General features: G+C 43.2%; 1 protein-coding gene across 3 annotated transcripts in view; it reads right to left on the minus strand.

Moving 5' to 3' along the window:
• The window catches only part of LOC133129744 (KN motif and ankyrin repeat domain-containing protein 2-like), a 34,691-nt gene extending 12,081 nt beyond the window's left edge, over window positions 1-22,610 (minus strand). For all 3 annotated transcript variants that reach the window (XR_009708847.1, XM_061244019.1, XM_061244018.1), the window contains exons 1-3: window positions 22,513-22,610; window positions 4,385-4,459; window positions 2,303-3,877 (exon numbers count right to left, since the gene is read on the minus strand). Coding sequence is in view for 2 of the 3 variants with exons in the window: in XM_061244019.1 (XP_061100003.1) it covers window positions 2,303-3,877; window positions 4,385-4,403 (1,594 nt within the window). In the remaining variant the exon portion in view is untranslated. The remainder of the gene's footprint in view (window positions 1-2,302; window positions 3,878-4,384; window positions 4,460-22,512) is intronic.
• Between the last annotated feature and the right edge of the window lie 446 nt (window positions 22,611-23,056).

The following is a 23,056-nucleotide window of genomic DNA, read 5'->3' on the forward strand; positions in this document are numbered from 1 at the left end:
AGTGTTCAAATTTCTGCTGTTTGAAAAAAATCTAAAACTGATGAGCAAACATAATGGATAAACGTCATTTCTAATCCAATAGTTACAATGGCTAAAAGGCAATAAAAGCCTCTAAACATAGCCACGGGAAGTAGGGGTGCTGAGGGCGCTGCTGGTTAGCGTATTGTTATAACGATGGTTGTGACATAGAAAATAGCCTGCCTTGTCGGTCACTGATTCTGAATATTTTAGTCACGCTCAAAAAATAGCAAATTAAATTATGTTTGTGGCCCAAACAATTAGACTGTCTTGAGATGATTTTTCATCATTTATATTTTAATAAATTGTGTCGTCCTCTGCATAAACCTCTCCCATTCTGTCTCAAACATATCTCCAAGGGGAGAGGTAGGTGGTGGCTGTGCTTAAACACTGCGCTAAAGATGAATTAATTAGTGCAATCATTAGCCTATGGCCTGCCACAATTAATATAACAATCCACAATTCATGGGTTACATGCTCCTCCTGCAATCTACAGCATTAGCAATTTAATTTTAACTGGTGAAATTAAGCAAAAGAAATACCGGCATTGTTCATAGCATGTCGCCTGATGTGTGCATTCACGTGAAAGGGAATTGGACTGCACAACACCCACATTTCATGTGTTGAAAGCGTCGCAAGGCTGCCAGTTTGATTCGTTCACAGTGACATTTATCCAGAATGTAGGTAAAAATGTTAACAAGCCAGGACTCTCCACAGTAAGAATTAATTTTATGACAGTGTCATATATTTTATTTCTGCAAACTTTATATTGTATACACCTGCGTTTGCATAATTATGTAATAATGCGTTTCAAGCCGCTCCCTGCTAGATTAACAAATTAAAGCAACAAATATTAAAATAGTGACACAATGATTTAGCTTTTCACTTGATACCATCTCCTCAAAATATTACAGTGCCCCTGCCTCTAAAAAGAAGCAAAAATGAATTTTGACAAATTTTCTAGTTATGGGTTAATTTCCTTCCCGTATCCTAGTTTCCCTCTCCACATCTTGCTTATTTTATCCTGCTGCATTGAAAATACCCTGTGAGTTTTGGACAGCAATGCTGCCGTTTGGTATTTGTGGAGCCCCTGGATGTAATTACAGCAGCAGAGCTGTAATCATCAAGCTGTTTGGAACAAAAACCTTCCGCTAGACCAGTCAGCCTTTTGGAGAGCAATTCAGTTTGAAGGACATAATGGAAAAACCAGAAAACAGCAAAAGGGGCGAAGGTACACTTCCAATTCATTACTTCATTTATTGAGTGTATAACCAGTAAATGTAAAAATCACTGGTGTAAAATTGTCAGTAAATGCTCAGTAACCTGACAACAATAAAACCATTTAAACTCCTTGACTCTTGTCGGCATTCTTAATGGGATTTATGTTATTGATTCAGTGGCTAGAAATGTTTGACATTTTACTGCCAATTATATTTTCATGTTTCACAGCAACTTGCCACTTTTTACAGCAAGTTTTTTTTTTCTGTTACACTTACTGGTTGTAGACGCAGTAGGGTTACATAAAGTGTTAGCCAAAAGTATAAGAACCTGTATTAATATCAAACTAATGCACATTTTTTTCAGTTTAATCAGTTTTCAGCTACTAGGAAGACAAATTGCAGATTCATATTCTAATCTAATACTAACATAGGTGTACAGACTGTGCTCATTTTCTACAAACAAGCAAAAAGCAGAAAGCAATGGGGAGATATATGGTAACTGGGTAACCTTAATCATCATCTTTGAATGGTTGTGCCAAGCAACAGCTATAGCATACAATAGTGGAAAAACAGTGTAGGCTAATAAAGTCAGCGGTTCATGAAGTGATGTACTTTTTTCCATCCAATTCAACTCTGAAACACTAGCTCTATCAGAGAATCTGCCCCTCGCTGTCATTCGGAGAAACAAATAAGTCTTTTGTTTCTGCAGTGCTGTTCTGTCGTCCTTTTGTGGTAAGACCAACACTTTTTACTCTTTGGCATTTAGAAAGTGATTTACAATAGTGACTTTGGTGGCTGGTACAGTTCCACACAGTTTTATGCCTACACCCCAATGTCAATAATCAGACTATTGTAAGACCACTGACATTACAGTGGTTTTGTGTGGGAATGAAAATAGCTCCAAAAGCAAAAAAACAACAACAATTACAATATATTTTTTCTTATTTTTAATATGCTACTGCCATTGTGATAGAGTAATGTATATGAATGTGTCTGATGAATTATGAATCTTTGTTATTTTCAAAAGAAGCAGCGATAAAGACATAAAGGCTGGTGCTAGGTACCTGCTTGTTGAGCCGCCCCTGTGGTCTGTGCTGGTGATGAGCACAGGGTTGAGAGGGTGTGGATGGAACTGAGCAGCTCAGCTTGGATGGAGCTGACTTTGGAGCCTGACTGCTGGAGGGTGTTTTCAGGGTCCTCTCTGCTCATGCACTCCCACTGCTCCTGCAGGAGCCCCTGGATCCGGGTGATGTAGAGCCCAACGGCAGCATTCGTGGCAGGTCTGTTCTGCTCCAGGGCGTCAGGTCGCTGCAGCGATTCACCTGCAGAGCCGGCCTCTGGGGAACCCGGAATAATCCCCTCTTCAGCAGTCCCCCCCTCGACTTGGTTGCGCGTGTTAGGAGGAGCTTCTGGAAGCTTTGCGGCTGTAAGGGTGTTCGCTGTCACCTTTGCAACTGCACCATCTGTCTGGGTGCTCGAGCTAGTCCGGTCTCTTTGCGGTGCATCTGATTCAGATGGTACTGCATCCTGATTGCCTCCTTGTTCCACCCGTTCACTTTCAGTCAGCTGTTTGATCCGGTCCTCCTTCAACTTGTTCTCCAGCATCAGCTCTCTCAGGTGAGCGCTCGATTCCTCCAACTCTGTGGTGGATCGGTAGAGTTTCTGCTCAAGGTCTGTGATCCTCTTCTGCAGGCCAGTGATGGAGAGGGGCCTGGCGTCACCGCCATTTGGTCTTGACGTTGAGTCTTCACATTTCTGCTGCTCAAATCTGGTCTCCTGGACAAGAAGTGAGGGTATGCCTTGATGAACAATGCCTGAATCTGTCTCTAGGTCCTTGGGCACACCAGGTTGAGGATCCAAGCCCTGGCACCGACCCAGCTGTCCTGCAGCGCCTGTGGGGCAGGGCTGGAGCCTGATGAGGAGGTGCTCCTTGTCCTCCCGCAGGGCGGTGATTTGCGCTCGGAGCTCTCTGACGATCCGAGCCTGCTCCTCCAACTCCCCGATTCTCTGCAGGGCGGCGGCCAACTGCAGGCGTAGGCCAGGGTCACTGGAGGGGGAACCGCCCCTCCTCTCCCCAAACACGTCATCGGTGGAGCCGTTCTCCGAGCATAGACCCGCACAGGCAGTGGCCGCCCGGTCATCAGAGGCCTCTGAGCTGGTCCTCAGCAGGGTGGTGACCGGCATGCTGGTGGCCCTCAGCAGATACGGCCGCACGTGGACACCCGGGGCCTGCTCGTCGAACGCCCTGAGGCTCGCGTCCTCCACGGTCCTCAGAGTCATGTAGCTGACCCGAGGCGACACGGATACCCCCGAGGGTCCATCTTCGCAGGCCCCAAACTCCAGCACCTGCTGGTTCTCAGCGAGACGGGATTTGGCATTGGGCCCAAGGGCTGGAGCGGAGGCCCAAGGCGCCCTGAAGCTGCAGCCGGGGAGGCTGAAGTTGCGCTGCAGGGTGCTGAGCTTGGGACCTCTGCTCCTCCTCTGGATGTGGACCCTCCTGATGGTGTTGCCCTTCTCGATGTCATCTACATACTTGAGGAAGTCCAGATCCAGGCGGAAGCCATAGGGCGTCTCCACTGAATACGGCAGCTGTCCCCTCTGGTGTCCATTCACTGAGGCCTTGGGATGGAACCCATTCACTGAAAGACAAAATGGGAATGCTGATCATTTTAAAAATGAGAATGCAGGCTGGATGCCTTAAACACTTTCTCCACAGTTACACAAGCTTGCTTTATGATCAGCCAGAGCTTATCATCAGAGCGAATAGAGATATACTTTTTCTTTTCCACGTGGAACTCTGATTAGTAAAAGATGTATAATCACACAGATAATCTGTATTTGGCTGAATCAATGTCTAAACATGATACTTTCATTTGTTCATAAATTTCATTAAATGTTTAAGTCATACTCCAATGAAAGGATTTGAGCAGATATGTCCTCTTCATTTTATTTCTAAAAATAGAAAGGTTTCAGGTTAATTAATTGCACAATTGTCTTGTTAGTGAGACTGGCTTGGAGCATCAGGTTCTAGACTTTCAGCCCCGTGTACAGTAAATATACAGTATTTAGTCTGTACAACTTTCTGTACAAATTTCAATCCGAACTGAAAATATGAACTTGATGATGATGATGAAACTTTACAGTACCATTTTGTTTGTCCATCATTGGTGTTTTTCAGAGTCATGGACGTTTGTGGTGGTGTCCGCAATCTGACAGAAAAGCTAAAACACAAAAAGTTATATCCAGTCACAATTATTTCACTAGCAGCTGTTCATATTTCACATTTTCTCTTATTTCCTCATTTAATTTAACACGGAAATTGATAATGGAGCAACAATCGAAGTAAGGGCTTTCTTAATCAATCTCATTTCACCGCTTTTCCCCTGAATTTCAACAAAAACATTTGGCATGATCTTAAAAACTGAGAAACAACTCGGTTGCACCCACTCTAAAAAAAAGTTCATAGTACTGGCTGAATTACAGTAACATCCCAGAACTTTCCATTCTGGTGTTCCAGCAAAAGATGTTCCTGCCAGAGCCTGTGGTTAAATTGTGGTAAAAAATTTAATGGAAAACAGTTCTGTTGTTTTAGCCATTTTAATTAATACAGCAGAGCTAATTAGTGAAAGAGGAATTGATTCATGCAGTATTCAGTGTAAACATTTTTTATCAAATAAATGTGCTTTGAAGGGGAGACCTCAAAGCATATGGCTCCATGCCAACTAGAACAGGGCCTTGGCATTATAGAGCAATTCTATGAGCAAAATCTCTCATTCCCAACCCTTTATTTGGTCCTGGATATGCAGTATGAATATCCCTGGTTGGATAGCTGTTTGGCTAGATACTATGCTAACAGTGCAGTTGGCAGCACAATAGAATAGTTTGTTGCATTCAGCTTAGGTTCTGTAACAGAAATAATGCCTTGAGATTGAGTACTGAAAGAGGGCTTATTACATCCACATGTCTAATAGGACATCTTTTTCTCTGTACTCACAGACATAGCTGTAACTGAATACTAAGCTTTGGCAGGGGACACCCTGGCAATACTGAGACATGCCTGATTTGTCCTCTCCAAATTTCAATGAAAACCTGAACAACCAACCAGGAGGAAACCTCACCACTGATTTCTGTTGGGTGTTTCAGCTTCAAGTGATTGACAGAAATGCATCACATGATCATCTGAAAGCTGCAGGACCTTGCTGTTGATTGCTTATTGGCTGTCTTCCCTCCACCTAATAGATATCAATGATATCAATATCAATTTTCTGTCCTGGAAACATAGCCTCCCGAGTTTGGATATTTACTAGAGCATCAGGTATGATTAAAGAGCAAAATTTCAAAAGAATGCTGATATGCCACCTGCCAGCCATGATTGTTATTATGCATAATAAAAATTTTATAACCATCAATATGGTTTATCGCTCAGCCATACTTTCAGTTAATATCCCCCTGGGAGCAAACAGCAGTCTCTTTAGTGAGGCTTTAGTCTTTCAATTTCCTGTGAAAAAGGATTTGATTGGAGACCTGATGTTTCTAAAACACAAAGAGAAACAAACCTGCCAGTTCTGGGATTGCTCATAGCAATCATAGGATGTTTGTTGCACAGTGGTATATTGTGCTATGATTAAGACTGTCAAAAACACAAATTCAAGAAGCCCATAAACCAAGTTAAGTCATGCATTTACAACAAAATGCACAATGCTGTGGGTGACACATCATCATAATATTAAATAGTCCTAGCAGCCTGACAGAGAGGAACAGGCCTTGTCTGATACATACCGTCTGCTTAAGCCGAGAAAGCTAGCCATGTTAGTGTGAGTTATGGCTGCCTGAAGTGCAGAAACTGAAGGAATTTGGACTATAAATTATGCCGAGAATGAGTTCATATGGGAATAATTTATATTTGTCTGGTGGCCAGGATCCAGTGTTGACTTTGCATATTCCTTTACAGCAGGGGTCATCAACTCTGGCCCTTAAATCAAAATCCTGCCATGATTTCCTTATCTTCAAGGTAAGTAGAGCTACTGATTGGCCAGACTGTCTTCACACCTGAGTCCCAGGTAAAGGGAGGGCGGAAAAGCAGCAGTTCTCAGCCCTTGAGGACCGTGTGTTGCTGATACCTGCCCAGTCACTCCCAGACTTCAGAGCCATTTGGTGACTAGGGGTGATTGTGGATACGCTCATTAGTTCTTGGGGGTATTTTCAGTCGTTGACAATTTAATTTAATTTAATTAACACTGCACATCAGCACACTCCCAGACTGAAAGCTGTGATGACCATTGTGTAATTCCTCATTGGGAAAGAGGCAATGAGGCAAATCATCATGGTTGCACTTGATGGCTGTTGCATGGGAATAATCAACTTCTACAGTGTTATGATCCCTGGCTCCAGAGCTCCCTAAAATAAAGTTATTTCAGGATAACCGTAATAAAAAATAAAAACTTTGCTGCACAATGAATATTTCCCGCACAATGTGGTGCCAATGATAATGATAAAACTGTATCTGGCGATCATAAAAATGGTTGTATGCTCAATTTAAATAAACTTTCAGAAACTTCAACAGCTCAACGTACCAATGCCCATGTCACTTCTGACTATACAGTCATTGTGAATAAAAGTAGCACTGTAGCGCAGAACCAGCCAAGCCGTCCTCACTTGTTCCGCACACTATGCCAAGAGTGTGTTTTTTTTCCCCTCTGGATTGGGTTTCATTTCATTGCGCTTGTATTCATCACGGTGCTGGTCGTTAGCTCAGTTCCTCCAATTGTATGCCACACAAGCAGGCTTTTTCACAACTAGCCAGCTAATTAACTGGGCAGCAGAAAATGAATAATCAATACATTTTTGCTGAAGTTACGGTTGATTACACTACTAAGAGAAGCCAATGCTCTAGTTGTCAGTTTTGGCCATGGGATCTACTTTCTTAAATGGCTGCCAAATGTAAAGAAGTTGAATGTCGTGTCTGTAAAGAAATTACATGAGACTACAGTCTTCCAGGCTTCCTTGTGCATGGGTGGGAAATAAAAAAAGTTACTTCTAGGGTAATGAATGTGAATTACAGTAGTTGAACGGACAACTGATGCCTATGGAGCTGGCCTGAAATTGTGTATGACATACAGCCTTCAGTTATGAGTGGGATGTACAGTCTGTTGATGATTACCAACTTGTAGCCATCTAACCTCAGAGTACGGTGACCGACAGTCCCTGGATTCGGTGTCTCGTGCCCAGCTGGCACTGTCCCTGGAAATGTCCGCAGATTAAAAAAAAATAAAATAAAAATGTAGCCAATTGTTGCAGCCGAGCATCAATAGCCGACTTGTGCCTGTTAGATTAGAGTTTTTTTGTGACCGTGACGTGACTTCACATAACGTGACTGCTGTGATTAATAACCAATCAAGTGCCGTGTATTACTATTACCATGGTCACAAGTCCTATTAAATGATCAAATAAATTATTATTTGAAATAGAGATGCACTTATGGTGATTTTTATTCTTAAGCTACATGCTCAGCTGTCGCCAATTACACCGAATGAAAATGTCCCCAGATTTGCTCCAAGAAATCTGGTCACCTTACCTCAGAGCCTTAGCAATCGAGTATCACTGCACCATGTTGTGGCAAGTTGGCTTGGTTTGCAGGAAGGAAGCAGGGCAATCCAAGGACCAGGCCTACTGGTTAAGTAGACACACACCTGGACTACTTTGCGAATCAGTCCAGGAGTTTATAAGGTGTGCTTTCCTGCAAAACGAGCCAACATGCCACATAATAAATTAACACAATAAACTAAAATAAAAAAGGCAAAAGAAAGTAAAACCGAGCCAACTTGGCACACGTGCATTGACTGAGTTTTTCTAAACCACAGCAGAGTCTGTTGAAACCACATAAAACCTGAAGGTCATCAACAATTAAGGACTGCAGTTAAATGCTGAATGAGGTTGGGGACAGTCTAAGTGGGGCAAAGGAATTGTACTCTCCCAGCCAGGTACTTCTGGCAAAAGTTTGTCAGCTGCCTCTCTGTAAGACTGAAGGAAATGTACAACAAGGCAGGCACATTTAATCATATCTCCCTTACAGCTAGAAAATAATTCACAGCAATGATAGGTACAGTAACAGCAGGCATTAATTATGAATGAATTATCAGTGACATCCACTCCCATTCCTTTCATTGTGAAAACTTGAACAAGTTTATTTGTGACATTGTGTTCCAAGTGCAGCTTCCATATCTGAATGAACTGCAGCTCCTCCATTTCAGACAAGGAAGAAAGCATTCGTAGCCCCTCCCTGCTGTTTCTAACTCTGCTCAAAACACAAGGCGGAGGAAAGCGTGACTATCCTGAGGAGTCTATGTCTCAAAGAGGAAAGGAGTGAGACAGGAGTTCCCTGCACATTCATAAAGTCATAGTAATACAAAGGGGGCACTAGCAGCATAAGCGTCAGCACTTTCAGAGTGCGTGGCCAAGCACAATCTGTTCTGAGACATGCCCACAGCCACTGCTTCTTGTCACCTCATAGTCCTCTCATTCAGTTTGCATAGACATTGAGTCAGGAGAACATTTCACACTGCAAAAACTAAAACATAGGTCTAAGTATTTTCGTCTTATAATTCGACTTCAAAAGTTTTTGTTAAGTTACAAAAAAGATTGCTAATGAGGTAAGAAAGCTTCAAGATTTGCCGATGGGCTGAGGCAATTTCACAATTTCACTTGACAAGAAAAAGTAACTTGAGACAAGCTATGAGAATAACATAGAGAATAACAGGCATCATTAGAAGACTAAGAAACTTTACAAAAGTTAAATACAGACAGACAGACTGCAGGCAGACTATAGACTGACCAGAAAGGGTTACTGGTGCGCAATGAGACATTCTCTGCTTGTGTGGCACTACTGCCAATAACACCCTACCCTGTGGACTACTGCCCACATTAGGCACTGGCACAAGCTGACACTGGATACTGCAGTCCATCCATCTGCATTACAACACAACAGTCTCAACAAAATGAGATACCTCAATATTCCATATAAACCTCAGTATTTACCTCATGCATTTATAATTTGCTTCACAGGGGCTGTGAGTCAGTGGGAAAGAAATTGAGGATGGCAGGGAACTTGTAAATCTTCGATCGTGAGCCAAGCATATGTCTCAGCGTTCTGGGAACACAGTCACAAGCTTCCTCAAATCTATTCTACAGGATAAACTTTGGAAAAAATATTTTTTTATCCTCATTCAGGCATACAGAATGCAACATGCAAGCTCAGAAATCTCCAACTCGTACAGAGGATAGTCCAATAGTACAGTTTAGTAAACAAAATGTATTTCATCCTTGTTTGTTCATACAAATTGAATTATTTTTCTGTCATTATACTGTATGTACAGTATGACTCTTAGACCTCTGCCAAAGTCTGTGTCTGGACTGTCTCATGCAATGACACAGTGATAGTTAAAAAATGTAGCAAAAATATTTCCCTTCATCCATTTATATAAACAGCTGTCTAAAAAGGCCATTAAATGACAGATTTGACTTCTTACATTTCCTGTAGAGTGTGCCTCATTTGTCCAGTAATTATATAACATACTATGCTTCAAATAGTCTGGATATGCTGTTGTATTTCTGGGATGGCTATAATCAATGAAACAAATAGCTCCAGACTATGTGAGAATCCACACAGCAAAAAAGAAAGTATTTTACTCTTGTAATGAGACACAAAATCTTATTCGCTCTCTCAAGTAGAAAATATTAGCGTGCTATACTGCTTTAAGTTACTTGAGTGAAATTGTCTCCCATTGGCATAATCTTGAAATGAGTTCATCTGTCTCACCTCATTGGCTGTCTTGTCTTATTTAGCAAGAAAGTAATATAAATAAGTTTTTAAGTCTAAATATGAGACTAAAATACTTGCCAAGATTAAATCTTTTTTTAGCGCAGGGCTCATTCTCCGGTAATGTCAACAAAGGGCTAAACTCCTTGATTGAAAACTGCAGTGCCGAATAGGTAATGTAACCATTTAAGGAAGCATGCAGTTTCTGTTGATTTTATGGCTTTTATATGGCAAAACTTGACAAGGAATAGTCTATTCAATCAGTTTGTGGAATACAAATATATTGATTTTGACTACAGTTGCACATTTCCACAATGATCTCCCCATGGTTCCCAAATAAGGTGTATGTCACATGCTTGCATCTCTATTTGAAACATAAACACTAAAAACGGAATTTGCCCTGGCTACATGTCACGTTATAATTAAAGGGCTACTTCCATTCAAGCTTCTTCTTGGGCCAGATCCAGTGAGACGTCAGATGAAAGAAAAAATATGACAAGGCTTCCAGAGTGCATGCTTAAGTTCCTGGCTAGTTCCCTTTGGTTTTTGGACCTGTAAAATTTACTAATCAGGTTCTCTCTCTTTATCTCTTTCTCTCTCTTTCACTCTAATTACTCTGAACAAAGCTGATATGTTCAGGTGTGCTTTACCATACAGACATCAAACAGATCCAACAGATCCCAAAAACTGAGAAGAGTATTTGCATGAAGTGGGATTGGCACAATATGGCCAGCATTATGTAAATTACAAGTTCCAGAATCCTTACATTTTACTTTCACAAACTCAGCCTGGCCATGTAGTTTAGTGAATGCTGAACTCAACTGACTGTGATTGCAAATAAAAAAATATTTTGTGACTATAATTGTTTGTCAATGTTAAGGACAGATTTTGATTCACTTCCAGTGTATGCATATATTAAAACATCTCGGCCGGACAGCTATGATCATTTTCGTCAAATTACATGACAAATAAATGTTAACTTTCGGATGAAAAAGGAGACCAGACATAATGTGCAGTTAAGTTAGACAGTTAAGTTTGAACGTTTGCCAAGGTAGCACATTAGCAATACTGTTTACAGTGATAAATCCCCGTGTAGCCACAATAAGATCTGCACAGCCGTTGGGCCCTTCAGCAAGGCCCTTAACCCTGCATTGCTCCAGGGGAGGATTGTCTCCTGCTTAGTCTAATCAACTGTACGTCGCTCTGGATAAGAGCATCTGCAAATAATGTAATGTAATGTAATAAATGACAGAAGTAATTTTGCAAATCAAACTTGTAGGTTGCCACCTGCACATCTGCCACAGATCCAGGAGCACACAGCTACTTTTAACACTAGCCTGACTGCATGTCATGCTGTGTGCTGAGCTGTTAAATGCACACATTAATCTAACTGAAAAAGAGGCAAGAATTTGGCCTGACAGCCTGTTTAAGTTACTACTCTGCGAGGCCTGTATATGGTTCCAAAGTAAATAGTCTCCGGGATAATTCTGGAGAGGGAGTCCGAGCTTGTTTCTATCATTACTCTCCTTCTGAATGCCGCTATATGGACGTAGAAGGCATTGTACCAGAGTTAGCGACATGCTAAACACTCAGCCTCTGATATGAAGCTCCACACACATGCAAGTCCGAGCACTTGTCGTGCCAGTGGCAAATCACCTGTGTCAACCACGTGCACATCTCCGAAAAGGAAGTGTGGAGTCCGCAGGCTTGTTTGCTGCCAGATGTGGATACCGAGGGGGAAAGAGGGTCATGGGGCAGGCTGGCCAGCACAGACACATATCACATGGCTCAGGCAGTAAGAGCAGTCGTCTGGCAGTCGGAGGGTTGCTGGTTCGACCCAGGCTGTGTCGAAGTGTCCCTGAGCAAGACACCTAACCCCCATTTGCTCCTGACAAGCTGGTCGGTGCCTTGCATGGCAGCCAATCACCGTTGGTGTGTGTGTGTGTATGAATGGGTGAATGAGAAGCATCAGTTGTACAGCGCTTTGGATAAAGGCGCTATATAAATGCCAACCATTTACCATTTATATCACCTGTTCCATCAGCTGTGAAACTGAGGAACTCTGTGGAACAAGTTCAAGTATTTCTTTTTTGTCATACATGTGAATGTGAATCCCCCCCCCCCCCCCACTCCCCACTTCACACCTTCCACGAGATCTCTGGATGCCTCTGAAATGTGAGACGGAACACACTGGTTGCTTTGGGCTTCACTCATAAAGAGAGCCATTTCTCATGCCTCATCCATGTATGGTCAGAAATATTCACCCCAAGCTCCACTTGCACAATCTGCTCATACTTTGTGGAAATTGCGATATACACTCAGAGAGCACTTTATTAGGTATTTATTTGACTTTTTTAGGCTTAATTAAGTCTCTGCTGCTGTAGCCTATCCACAGGTTTTACATGCTCTTCTGCATACCACTGTTGTAATGCGTGCTTATTTGTCAGCTTCGACCAGTCTGGCCCTTCTCCTCTTATCTCTCTCATTAAGAACTCGTTTCTGCCCGCAGAACTGTTGCTCACTCCATCCATCCATCCATCCATCCATTATCTGAACCCGCTTATCCTGAACAGGGTCGCAGGGGGGCTGGAGCCTATCCCAGCATACATTGGGCGAAAGGCAGGAATACACCCTGGACAGGTCGCCAGTCCATCGCAGGGCACACACACCATTCACTCACACACTCATACCTACGGGCAATTTTAGACTCTCCAATCAGCCTAACATGCATGTCTTTGGACTGTGGGAGGAAACCGGAGTACCCGGAGGAAACCCACGCAGACACGGGGAGAACATGCAAACTCCGCACAGAGAGGCCCCGGCCGACAGGGATTCGAACCCAGGACCTCCTTGCTGTGAGGCGGCAGTGCTACCCACTGCACCATCTGTGCCGCCCTGTTGCTCACTGGATGTTTTTTTTTTGTTTTTTTTGCACCATTCTCTGCAAACTCTGCAAAGACTGTTGTGCATGAAAATCCCAGGAGATCTGTAGTTTCTGAGATACTCAAATCACCCTGTCTCCAACAATCTTTCCACGGTAAAAGTCACTTCCCCATTTCCCCACCCATTCTGACATTTGCTCTGAAAAGCAGCTGAACCCCTGGACCACATCTGCATGTTTTTTTTTTATTTAGTTGCTGCCATATGATTGGCTGATTAAATAATTCCATTAACATGCTGGTGTACAGGTCTACCTAATACAGTGGTCACTGAGTGTATGTTACAACTGTATGTGACAAACGGAGAGTAAGTAGTAACACTGAAGCACTGTTTAGCCACCACCATGTTTGAGTGGTAGGATTTGTCTGCTTCTGTGGGAAGGTGTACTGTATATATTTTTTTATTTTGCAGGTTGTGTTTTGTCAGCTGGGTTAAAGCTTTGGTGGTCTAGCAATAATTGTATAGACCGTGAAGCTCTCCCCAGTTAATTTGCTGCAGTCTGACTGGGGATCTGTACCTGGCCAATCCACATCTTCTGTTTCTGTCCTCTTCTGGCTGTAATATCTCTTAGACATTAAGGTTGGTTGCAACAACCTGGTATACCCACTAATGCAAGTTGTTAATTAAAAGTTTCATGTAGCCTATATTATGTTGGGAGGTAAATAAATAATTGTGTGATGTTACCTTCAGATACTAGTGCCCAACTTAAATGGTAAAGGCTTCCTCTAGTTTTGAAGTAAGATATGTGCATGAATTTACAGATTAAACTTCTGGTACAGCTAGCAGTAGAACTGCAGGATGATTATAACATATCGTCCTCAACCTCTGTGTGCAAGAGATAAGTGATTTCACCCAGCATTCCACATTATGCTGAGAAATGTTTTATACCTTTTGTACTACATAGCTTGACTTGTTTTAGTTTATATGATAAGCACAAGTACATTTGTAGCATGTACAACATAGTGTGTGCATATGGCATAATTCAGACAAATGGCAATACTGATCATGCCTGTGTTTTGATAGCTGACAAAAATACATAACATATGGCCTATCTTATTCCAAAGGATGTATGCTCTTTAAAATGCAGTACTGGTGCATGAAATGTCATCCTTATTAAATGAAATTCCATACCAGCTCTACAGGGCTGTACACCTGAGGTGAAGGTAGCTTCCTGCAGGGGGCAGCAGTGGGGTACACATAGTGCTTGTTCACACTGTCAGACCAATGCACCCGGTTAGGGTTTTGAGCTTTGTTTTTCATATGCTACCTCCTCCTCTGTCTCTTCCCTCGCCTGCAGCATTGATAAACTCCAATAGTCCACATCAGCAAAACTCTCCTTAGTCTCCACACAAGAGATTAATTATTGATAAGGAGGCTGGAAAGTTGCAGTACGGTAAGGTGCCATGATACAGATGTTTTGCTTGACACAGAGGTGGATAAAACAAGCCAATGATACAAAACCACAGTAATGTTCCACCCGCTTCTGTTTTTCCACATTGAATCAATATCACTTCTGTAGTTTTGAATCTAGTACCTAAAAATGCCTCGGACTGGTGTGGTTTGGATGGTCTGTCTGTGTATGGTGAGGTTCTGCCTGCTGTCTCCTTTATGTATGAATATAAATGCAACCTTTGTTGCAAGCTTCCCAGCGACTGCAAAGAAAAGTGGCAACAGTCCAATATCAGGAGGCACCACAGAGCCAGCCACAGACCTAAACAATGTCAGCTATGCAGTAAACAGACAAACACCAACCTGCCATGGAAAATGAGTGCTTTCATGCAGGCACATACACGCGCACACACACACACTCACACATGTATGCACACATACCCCAAACACATCAGCATATTCTTCCAACATGTCTCTGCAGTTATTGTATTATTCTATTAAATCATAGCAACCAGTGTATTTTGCTGTCGGAAAATTTACTGTAGAGAAAATTCCTGCATATGTAGAAAAGATTGCTTATGAGGAGTCGTTTCCTTCAGTATTTAGGTTTACGTTCTGTGGTTTGCAGGCAACCATGGCCAGAAGATATCTGCGGCAACCACATGAGACCAGTAACACTAAATTTTGCAGCAGTTATAAAGGTTATATAACACATTAATAGGGAATCTCAAGTCACTGAATCCAGTTAAGGCATTACATTTTATTTCAGCGATGCACTACACAGTCCAGCATTTAATCCCGACATTGCCTGTGCCAAATATCGCCTAAATCCCACAGGACAAAGCATAACTGATCATAATCTTTTCCAATGAAGAGGAAATTACACATACGGTGAGTATGTACTGCGCCTATGATACACTGCATATACTGTCCTCCCATGTTTCAGCAGAGCAGATAGTAACTTCTCTGGAAGTTTCTCAACTTGACGAACATGGGCCTCCTTAATATCACTTGTTTTGCTTTCCAACAGTTGCAACAGTTGCAAGATCCTCATGAAGACAACTGGGATTTTGACCAGTACTCAGTTGTAATAATGCTGTAGTGTGGTGTCTGGAGTGTTGGGAGGAGGGGGTACCAGAGGGGAACCTGTCTTCGGTTTGGAAGGATTTCCATAAGGACTCAGGGCAGGAAGACTAATACAAACCCAGAAAGGAGCACAAGCTGTTCTAGGAAGCAGATACCCAAACACACCCTGGTCTGGCTTGTAGTTTTAGTGGAATCACACGCACTCCCACACAAACACACATGCTCATGTGCACACAAACACGAACACAGCTTCTAAAAGCCATGCTTAAAGGTCCTCCACTGGACTGTGTATTTTCATGTCACACCTTTGACTCCATTTTTAGCTCTCCTTGCACACAGACACACTCACCAACACATACTTGTACATGTGCAGTGCACACACATACAGAAACATACAAATCAAATGCACATTTGCACGCATTTGCACACAAACACACACAAGGATAAAGACAGAGAAATCCTTTGTGCAATACAGAGGTCAACAAATCGACAGAACATTGCATAAGATGGAGAGAGCGATCCAAATCTCTGAAAACCGTAACCGTTTTGCAAGTTGTTTTCCACACAGGACTGTGGCTTTTATAACAGCGACAATTAGAGCCATTTTCTGTTGTTGCTCATGTCAGTCATTCCTTCCTTGTCACGGATGAAAATGTGGCTCTCAATATTCTGCATAACTTCTCAGTCTCCCTGTGCCCCTTCTCCCTTTTCCTCTGTGCTTGTGCCCGTCCCCCCTCCTAAATTCCTTATCCTTATTCCCATAATGTTTGGGACATATAATATTTGGGGATTTGGCTTCGTACTACATAATTCTAGATTTGTAATCAAACAGTTAACATGTAGTTAAAGTGCAAATTCACAGTTCTTCTTAAAGGGTATTTTTTTAATACATTTTGTTTCCACCTCGGTGAATTTACAGCGCTTTTTATACATAGTTCTCCAATTTCAGGGCACCATAATGTTTGGGACAAATGACTTCACTGTTCTTTCTGATTAATCAAGTGTGTTCAACCGATTCCTGTTAGAGAGAGCTTTCAGTATCTAGTCTTGATTCTAGGCTTTTAATTGCCTTTGGAGTCTGTAATTGCCATTTGCTAATGTGAGGGAAAGGAATATATTATTATGAGGCTGAAAGAATTCTCACCAAACATAAAGAAAACCTTCAAACACCTGTTCAATAGGTCAGAAACACTCTCCAAGAAGGAGGCATGGATATGTCAGTGACTACTGTCTTCACGAACAGAACTACAGAGGCTACACTGCAAGATACAAACCACTAGTTAGCTGCAAAAAAATAGGATGGCCCGGTTACAGTTTGTCAAGAAGTACCTAAAGGAGCCTGGAAAAAGGATCTCCACACTTAAAATAGAGAACACTAACATATAATTAGCAACACTAACATATGTCAGGAAGGCTGGACGATGAAGAGACCATCATCACAACATCAGTCTGAAAAGGTGCCCAGAGAACAGGGCTGAACAGGAAGTTGAGCGGAATTATAACATCACAGGTAAACAATGCTGTGATTGCCATTGTCCTCTCCAGGAAGCTAGGATGCAGGCCTACAATGGGCGGCTGTGTGGAGCCATGTCTTAGGCAGGAGGCAAGCGAGGCCAGACTTAGAAAGCTCTCTGTGCCGCAGCCAAAGGCCAAACAACAGGAAGTGCGGGGGGCCTGGGAGTCTGCGCAGCGGTGAGGCCTCTTCCCCTCTACAAAGAGCCAAAGAGAGGGTGCCCCACCCTTGCTTGTGTCAAGCCACGTTTCCCCCTCTTCCTCTTGTCCCATTGCTGCCATTTCACAGGGCACACGCATGTGAAGGCATTTTCTTCTCTTAAAAGGTGTTTGCTTAAAAACTGTGAATTTGAAAAGGTTTACACATTTTTGTTCTGTGTTCCCTAACAAATCAGTCCTTGCATTCCTTACATTGTTTCCTGCTTGTTTCTTTTACGCACTCTGGTAAAGGGAACAGTGTACAGAGGTTTTAGCTTTATACATTGCCTATAGCTGGTCAAACATTAAGAACACCAAACATTTGACGTGTTTCCTGGAGAAAAGTTTGGATTGCGCTTTTTGCAGGTTTAGGAATGTGAGCCAACATTGTGACAGCATTCCTCTCCATGCCCTTTATGTGTGTTTGTATGTGTGTGTGGGTGCGTGTGTATGCGTGCATGCATACTACATACCTACACATGTATGCATGTGTAAAAATACATTTTCAATGATCAATAATTAGTGTCACATTTGCAAGCCAATGGCAATTACTTGGGCTGTTTATAACTAGTTTTTTATTAATTAATTTGCAAAACAGAGCCCTTGAACATCATGACCCGGCCCTGCATGTATGCCACTTTTGTAGCTGTAACAGGTAGGGGGGATGTTTGGTTTGAGAGGCCTTGATAGAAAAAGCTGCTCTTCTAAAGGTCATCTCTTATGATCATTAATTCCACACAAAGCCTCATTCTCTGCTCATATACTGGGTGAGAGACATAGAGAGGCAGAGTGCCCTTTAGAGTCTCCTATCTTTTTTGAGAGGGTTTACTTTGTACATAGGTAGGTGCTTGGATGAACTGTGTACTTTATGTGACCCAAATTATTTTGCTGTTGACATTTTGTCTGGAGATTTTCCTGAGAGAAGTTCTACCTGGAGGATTGCGGCCAATACCACAGAGGAAGAGTTGGCCCCTTCCCTTACTGCCAATCAAAAGCCCATGGAACATGGTGAGGAGCTCATAGCACTGCCACTGGGCGTGGGGTCTGCCCCTAGTGGAGAAGATAGCCCTTGATCCCAGATATTTTACAAAAAAATAGTCACTGATTCCTGCATGATGAATACAAATTAAGTTTGATTTAAGGCTACTTTATACTCCAGTGACAGAGTGACATTTGGTTTATACTCTGTGCGACTGAGTGCATTTATACTTTTTGCTAAGGACAACAACCACAGTCTACATCGGGCAACAAACGATCCAGAACGTTCTGCAATTTCAGTCGAGTGACACTGTCGCAGGACAGTACACTGGCCTTTAAGAGAGCTTGCCGAATGAAGCTAGCCAATGACCAATGTGCAACCATCTGTGCCCACCGTTGGAACCATGGTTAAATGTATGGGGCAAACTACTCTATCACACTGGATGCAGGTAAAATGGTTGACAAGAGACCTGAATTAAGGCAGGTAGCACATCTCTGGAGGCAGAGGAATAAACAAAAGAAAATAAAGAAAGAAAGAAAGAGAGAAGGCTGAAAAACTCCATGGGGAGAGAGCTCTTCCGACCAGATACAGGCAGATGTAGATTGACTCAACTGTAAAATAAACATTTTTGACTCGCTACTCGAGCCTGTATTTAGTGGACAGAGGAAGTATAGGGAGATTCTATAAAGATGACTTTAGCAGTCGTGTGATATATAAAGTAATAAGAATCACAGTGACTCAGACCTCCAGACTCTGACCTGTTTAAGCAGCAGTGGTAGGATAAAATTACAGAGGCCATCCTGGAACAGGGGCAGAACCACTGAATTAGTGGTGTGCAGCTCATGAACGACACATTCTTTTTAAACACATCATTTCAAGAAGCCAAGGGCACAGCCTCACTGTTCTAGAAGAGTCTGCTCTTCTGAGTCATTGCCGATGCTTGGAGTGACACATATGCTAGCCTATAAGAACCCACAAAGTGAAGCAAGTGGCCATCCAGCCAACCAATCAAATCGGCAATGGTTATAGAGTATGTATCCTGAACACTTGGCTGTTGTACCCAACCCTTTTTCAATTTGATGCAACCATAAAGTAGTCCTGGCATTGCTACATGACATTATGTAGACATAATATGTATATACTCACAGAGCACTTCATTAGGAACGCCTGTATACCTACTCATTCATGCAATTATCTTATCAGCCAATCGTGTGACAGCAGTGTAATGCATACAATCATGTAAATATGGGTCAGGAGCTTCAGTTAATGTTCACATCAACCATCAGAATGGGGAAAAAATGTGATCTCAGTGATTTTGACCTTGCAGAAACTGATGATCTCCTGGGATTTTCACACACAACAGTCTCTAGAGTTTGCAGAGAATGGTGTGAAAAGCAAAAAACATCCAGTGAGCAGCAGTTCTGCGGGCAAAAACATTACATTACATTATTGGCATAACACCTTGTTAATGGGAGAGATCAGAGGATGAAAGGTCAGACTGGTCAAAACTGACAGGAAGGTGACAGTAACACATATAACCACACACAGCAGTGGTATGTAGAAGAGCATCTCTGAACACACAACACATTAAACCTCCAAGTGGATAGGCTACAGCAGCAGAAAACCAGTAAGTCTAAAAATAAAGTCTAATAAATACCTAATAAAGTGCTCACTGAGTGTATATTATAGGATAGTGTGAATGAACCGGGCCAAATGATTCAGAATTCAGCAAGCCAGAAACGGGAACCGAATGAAGCTGCAACATCTCACGTGAACAGAGCCAGGCTGCCCACCACGGCACTGCAGCTTCAAACGGTAAGCAAACAGAGCAGAGCTACAGTTGTTGTAAAGCTCAGGGTCACTGTAAAAGTGCTGGTCATATCTGTCTCTGCATCAGCCGACAGGGGCATGAGACGCACCAGCTGCCGTGGCCAGCCCCCACAGGCTCCTGGCTTTGATGAAAGTGTGCGATCTGAAGAGGACAGTAGGGCAAACGGGCCAGGAATGTGCCCAGACACCATCTATCACACCTTATCTCTATCCGCCTTTCCACAAAGTTGTGCCTTTGAATAATTACAATACCGATGGGAACACTGCAGCAATATGGTTGCTGGATGTTTACAAGTTTACAACACAGTGTGTGTGCATGACTTAGTTCACAGCACAGTGTGTGTGTGTGTGTGTGTGTGCAATGTGCCCAACTAAGTACACAGCACACAGCACACTGTCCATGACTAAAACTACCGCGCATTGTGTATGTCTGACTACGTCTACATCACAATGTGTATCTGCCTATATCTACAGCACTATGTGTGCCCAGTTAAATCTACTGCACAATGTGTGCCTGCCTAAATCTATGGCAGTGTAGGCCTGAGTAAATCATGTGTGGATATACTGTAAATAGTGAATGCAAAAAGCTTTGAAATGACACATTAAGTTAGAACACTGATGACTTTTTAAAGTCCTCAAAAGAGCTTCAGTGGCCCACAAGGTAAGCTGTAAATCAGACGTCAGGGCTCATTAAAAAACGTTAGCCTGTGGAATGCTGGAGCAAATTGACACACACACATCTATCTCTCTCTCTCTCTCACACACATGCCTATACAGATATTATCATTCCCACCTCCACAGACTGGTTTTCCTGCATGCTCGTATTTTCCTCCAGGATATACAGTAAAGCAGAAAAGCACATGTGCATTTGTTGGACAGGAGCCAATGTTGTTCTCACAGCTGGGAACACCATGTGATATAGAGAGACAGTGTTTTCCACCACTGTCAATGCTGGACTCAAGCCTGCATGTTAAGGGCTCCAGCAAACACATCTGGGAAGCATTACAGAACAGAACAGGCATCTGCCAGACTCTAATGTATCTATGCATCAAGAGTTATTACCTGGATACTGCATATCATCCCACAGCTGATATGTTGATATATCGTCTTTCGTGTACAATTGAGCCCCTTTCTGACCCATTCCTCTTTAAATGGGAATTTGAAGGTCAGAACTGATTCCAGTGAAACTCAACACATCCTCTGTAGGCATATATTTGTCATCCAGCCCACATCACGCAGAATTAGCAGAGCACAATCCTGAATCACTGAAGCTGTGTGGTCCGAGAAGTGTGGTGTGCGCCTGATCCCTGTCAAACTATCACCAACATGCACCACTGTCCTCTCTCAAACTGCCCCCATCCAACTGTAATCATGCATAGCAATGGCATCTTCCACCCTATAAGGCAGCGCATTTGTGCAGTTGCCATTTCTTTGCTGGTCTTAAATGTGCTATTATATGTGCGATGGGGCTGATTCTAGGGAATTCAAACCATCTTCATCAATTTGGCCCTCACAACACAAACCCCAAATCACAACTCTACCACAGAGTCCTCACAACCCAACCCAACCCAATCACATGTCTACCACAGGGCCCACACAACCCAAACCTATCACAGCTCTACCATGGGGCCCACAGAACACAAACCTAATACAACTCTACCACAGGGCCCACACAACAAAAACCTATCACAGCTCTACCACGGGGCCCACACAACAAAAACCTATCACAGCTCTACCACAGGGCCCACACAACACAAACCTAACACAGCTCTACCACAGGGCCCACACAACATAGCTCCTCCCTTGCAGGCCCTGGTGTAGAATCCAGCTATGACCAGCTCGAAATGACCAGCTATCAGCTGTTTCAAGACATAGCTTGAGTTGGTAAAACCATGTTGAGTATGGAGCTGGTCAGTGTCGCAAAATTTGCCATTAACTAGCCTCACCACCCTACAGTACCTTCTGTGTAGCGAGGCTTGAAAATGTGGGAAAGTAGCACACTGCATCCTCTCTTTTATCATGTCAACACCGGCTGGTCAAGGCAAGCACAGAAAATAACTAAACGCTGTTGTTGCTTACACTGTACACAATGGGTGCCCAGAGCAATGCAAGAAAGCGTTCCTTCAGAGTACAGAAAGCAAGCTGCAAATATGTAACCTACCGTTCCAGCTCTCAGCAGACGGCACACCCAGCCGAGTGACACGTACAAGTTCAGCACTGTGGCCACCGTGGCCTTGCACACCATTTTATCAGATGTTCACTCTCTCACACACAGACCAACCTGAGTACCCATCGCAGAAAGCTCTGGCCTGCAGCCTTCATGAACAAACTACAGCATATCAGGTTTCCAGCAAAACTTCAGCTGTTAAACACAACCAGGGTTAAGGCAAAGTAAGCAAGATCTGAGATGGGGTTGCAGACCCTCAGCAGGGGCACACCCATCTCCAGTCTCACTCACACCTGGAGTCACAGCTGGGACTCTCACACGGGAGTCCGTAGATCACCCAGTCCCCGGCGTCTCTTACCTCGGCTCCCGTCCGGAGCAAGCTTGTGCTGAAAGTCCTCCTCCTCCTCCTCTCCCCCTGCTCTCTGAGACCGAGTCTGGAGCAGGACCCGTTCGCTGTGCAGAGCGGTGCTGAATGCAGGCGGGGCCCTGCAGCTGCCACTGCGGACACGCCCCCCGCCCCCAGCGTCCGGCAAATAACAGCCAGGGAGGCAGAGTCTCCAGAAGGGCCCCCACAGGCGGAACTTTTTCAAAATAAACCTTCCCATGTGGGGGGGTGGTTACAGCAGCAGCAGGGTTTCCTGTACAAGGACACACTGTAACTCGAACCAGGATTGTGTGGAGCTCCACTGTCCTCTGTCTCGAATGCGTACTGTGGAGGAGAGCGGGAACTCAAACACCAGAGATGTAAACAAACTCAGGAGGCCCTTCTCATTCCTCCAATCTAATTCCCCACATTTTGTGTTGACTGTGAACTCCTTATGGCAGTCAGCTTGCTGCTTCAAGTCAGACATTGACGGTAGTAAAACTGACCACTGGCCCCCACAAAAATGTAAATAAAGAAA

The sequence above is a fragment of the Conger conger genome, chromosome 5, assembly GCF_963514075.1.
Source record: "Conger conger chromosome 5, fConCon1.1, whole genome shotgun sequence".
NCBI classification, from domain to species: Eukaryota; Metazoa; Chordata; class Actinopteri; order Anguilliformes; family Congridae; genus Conger; species Conger conger.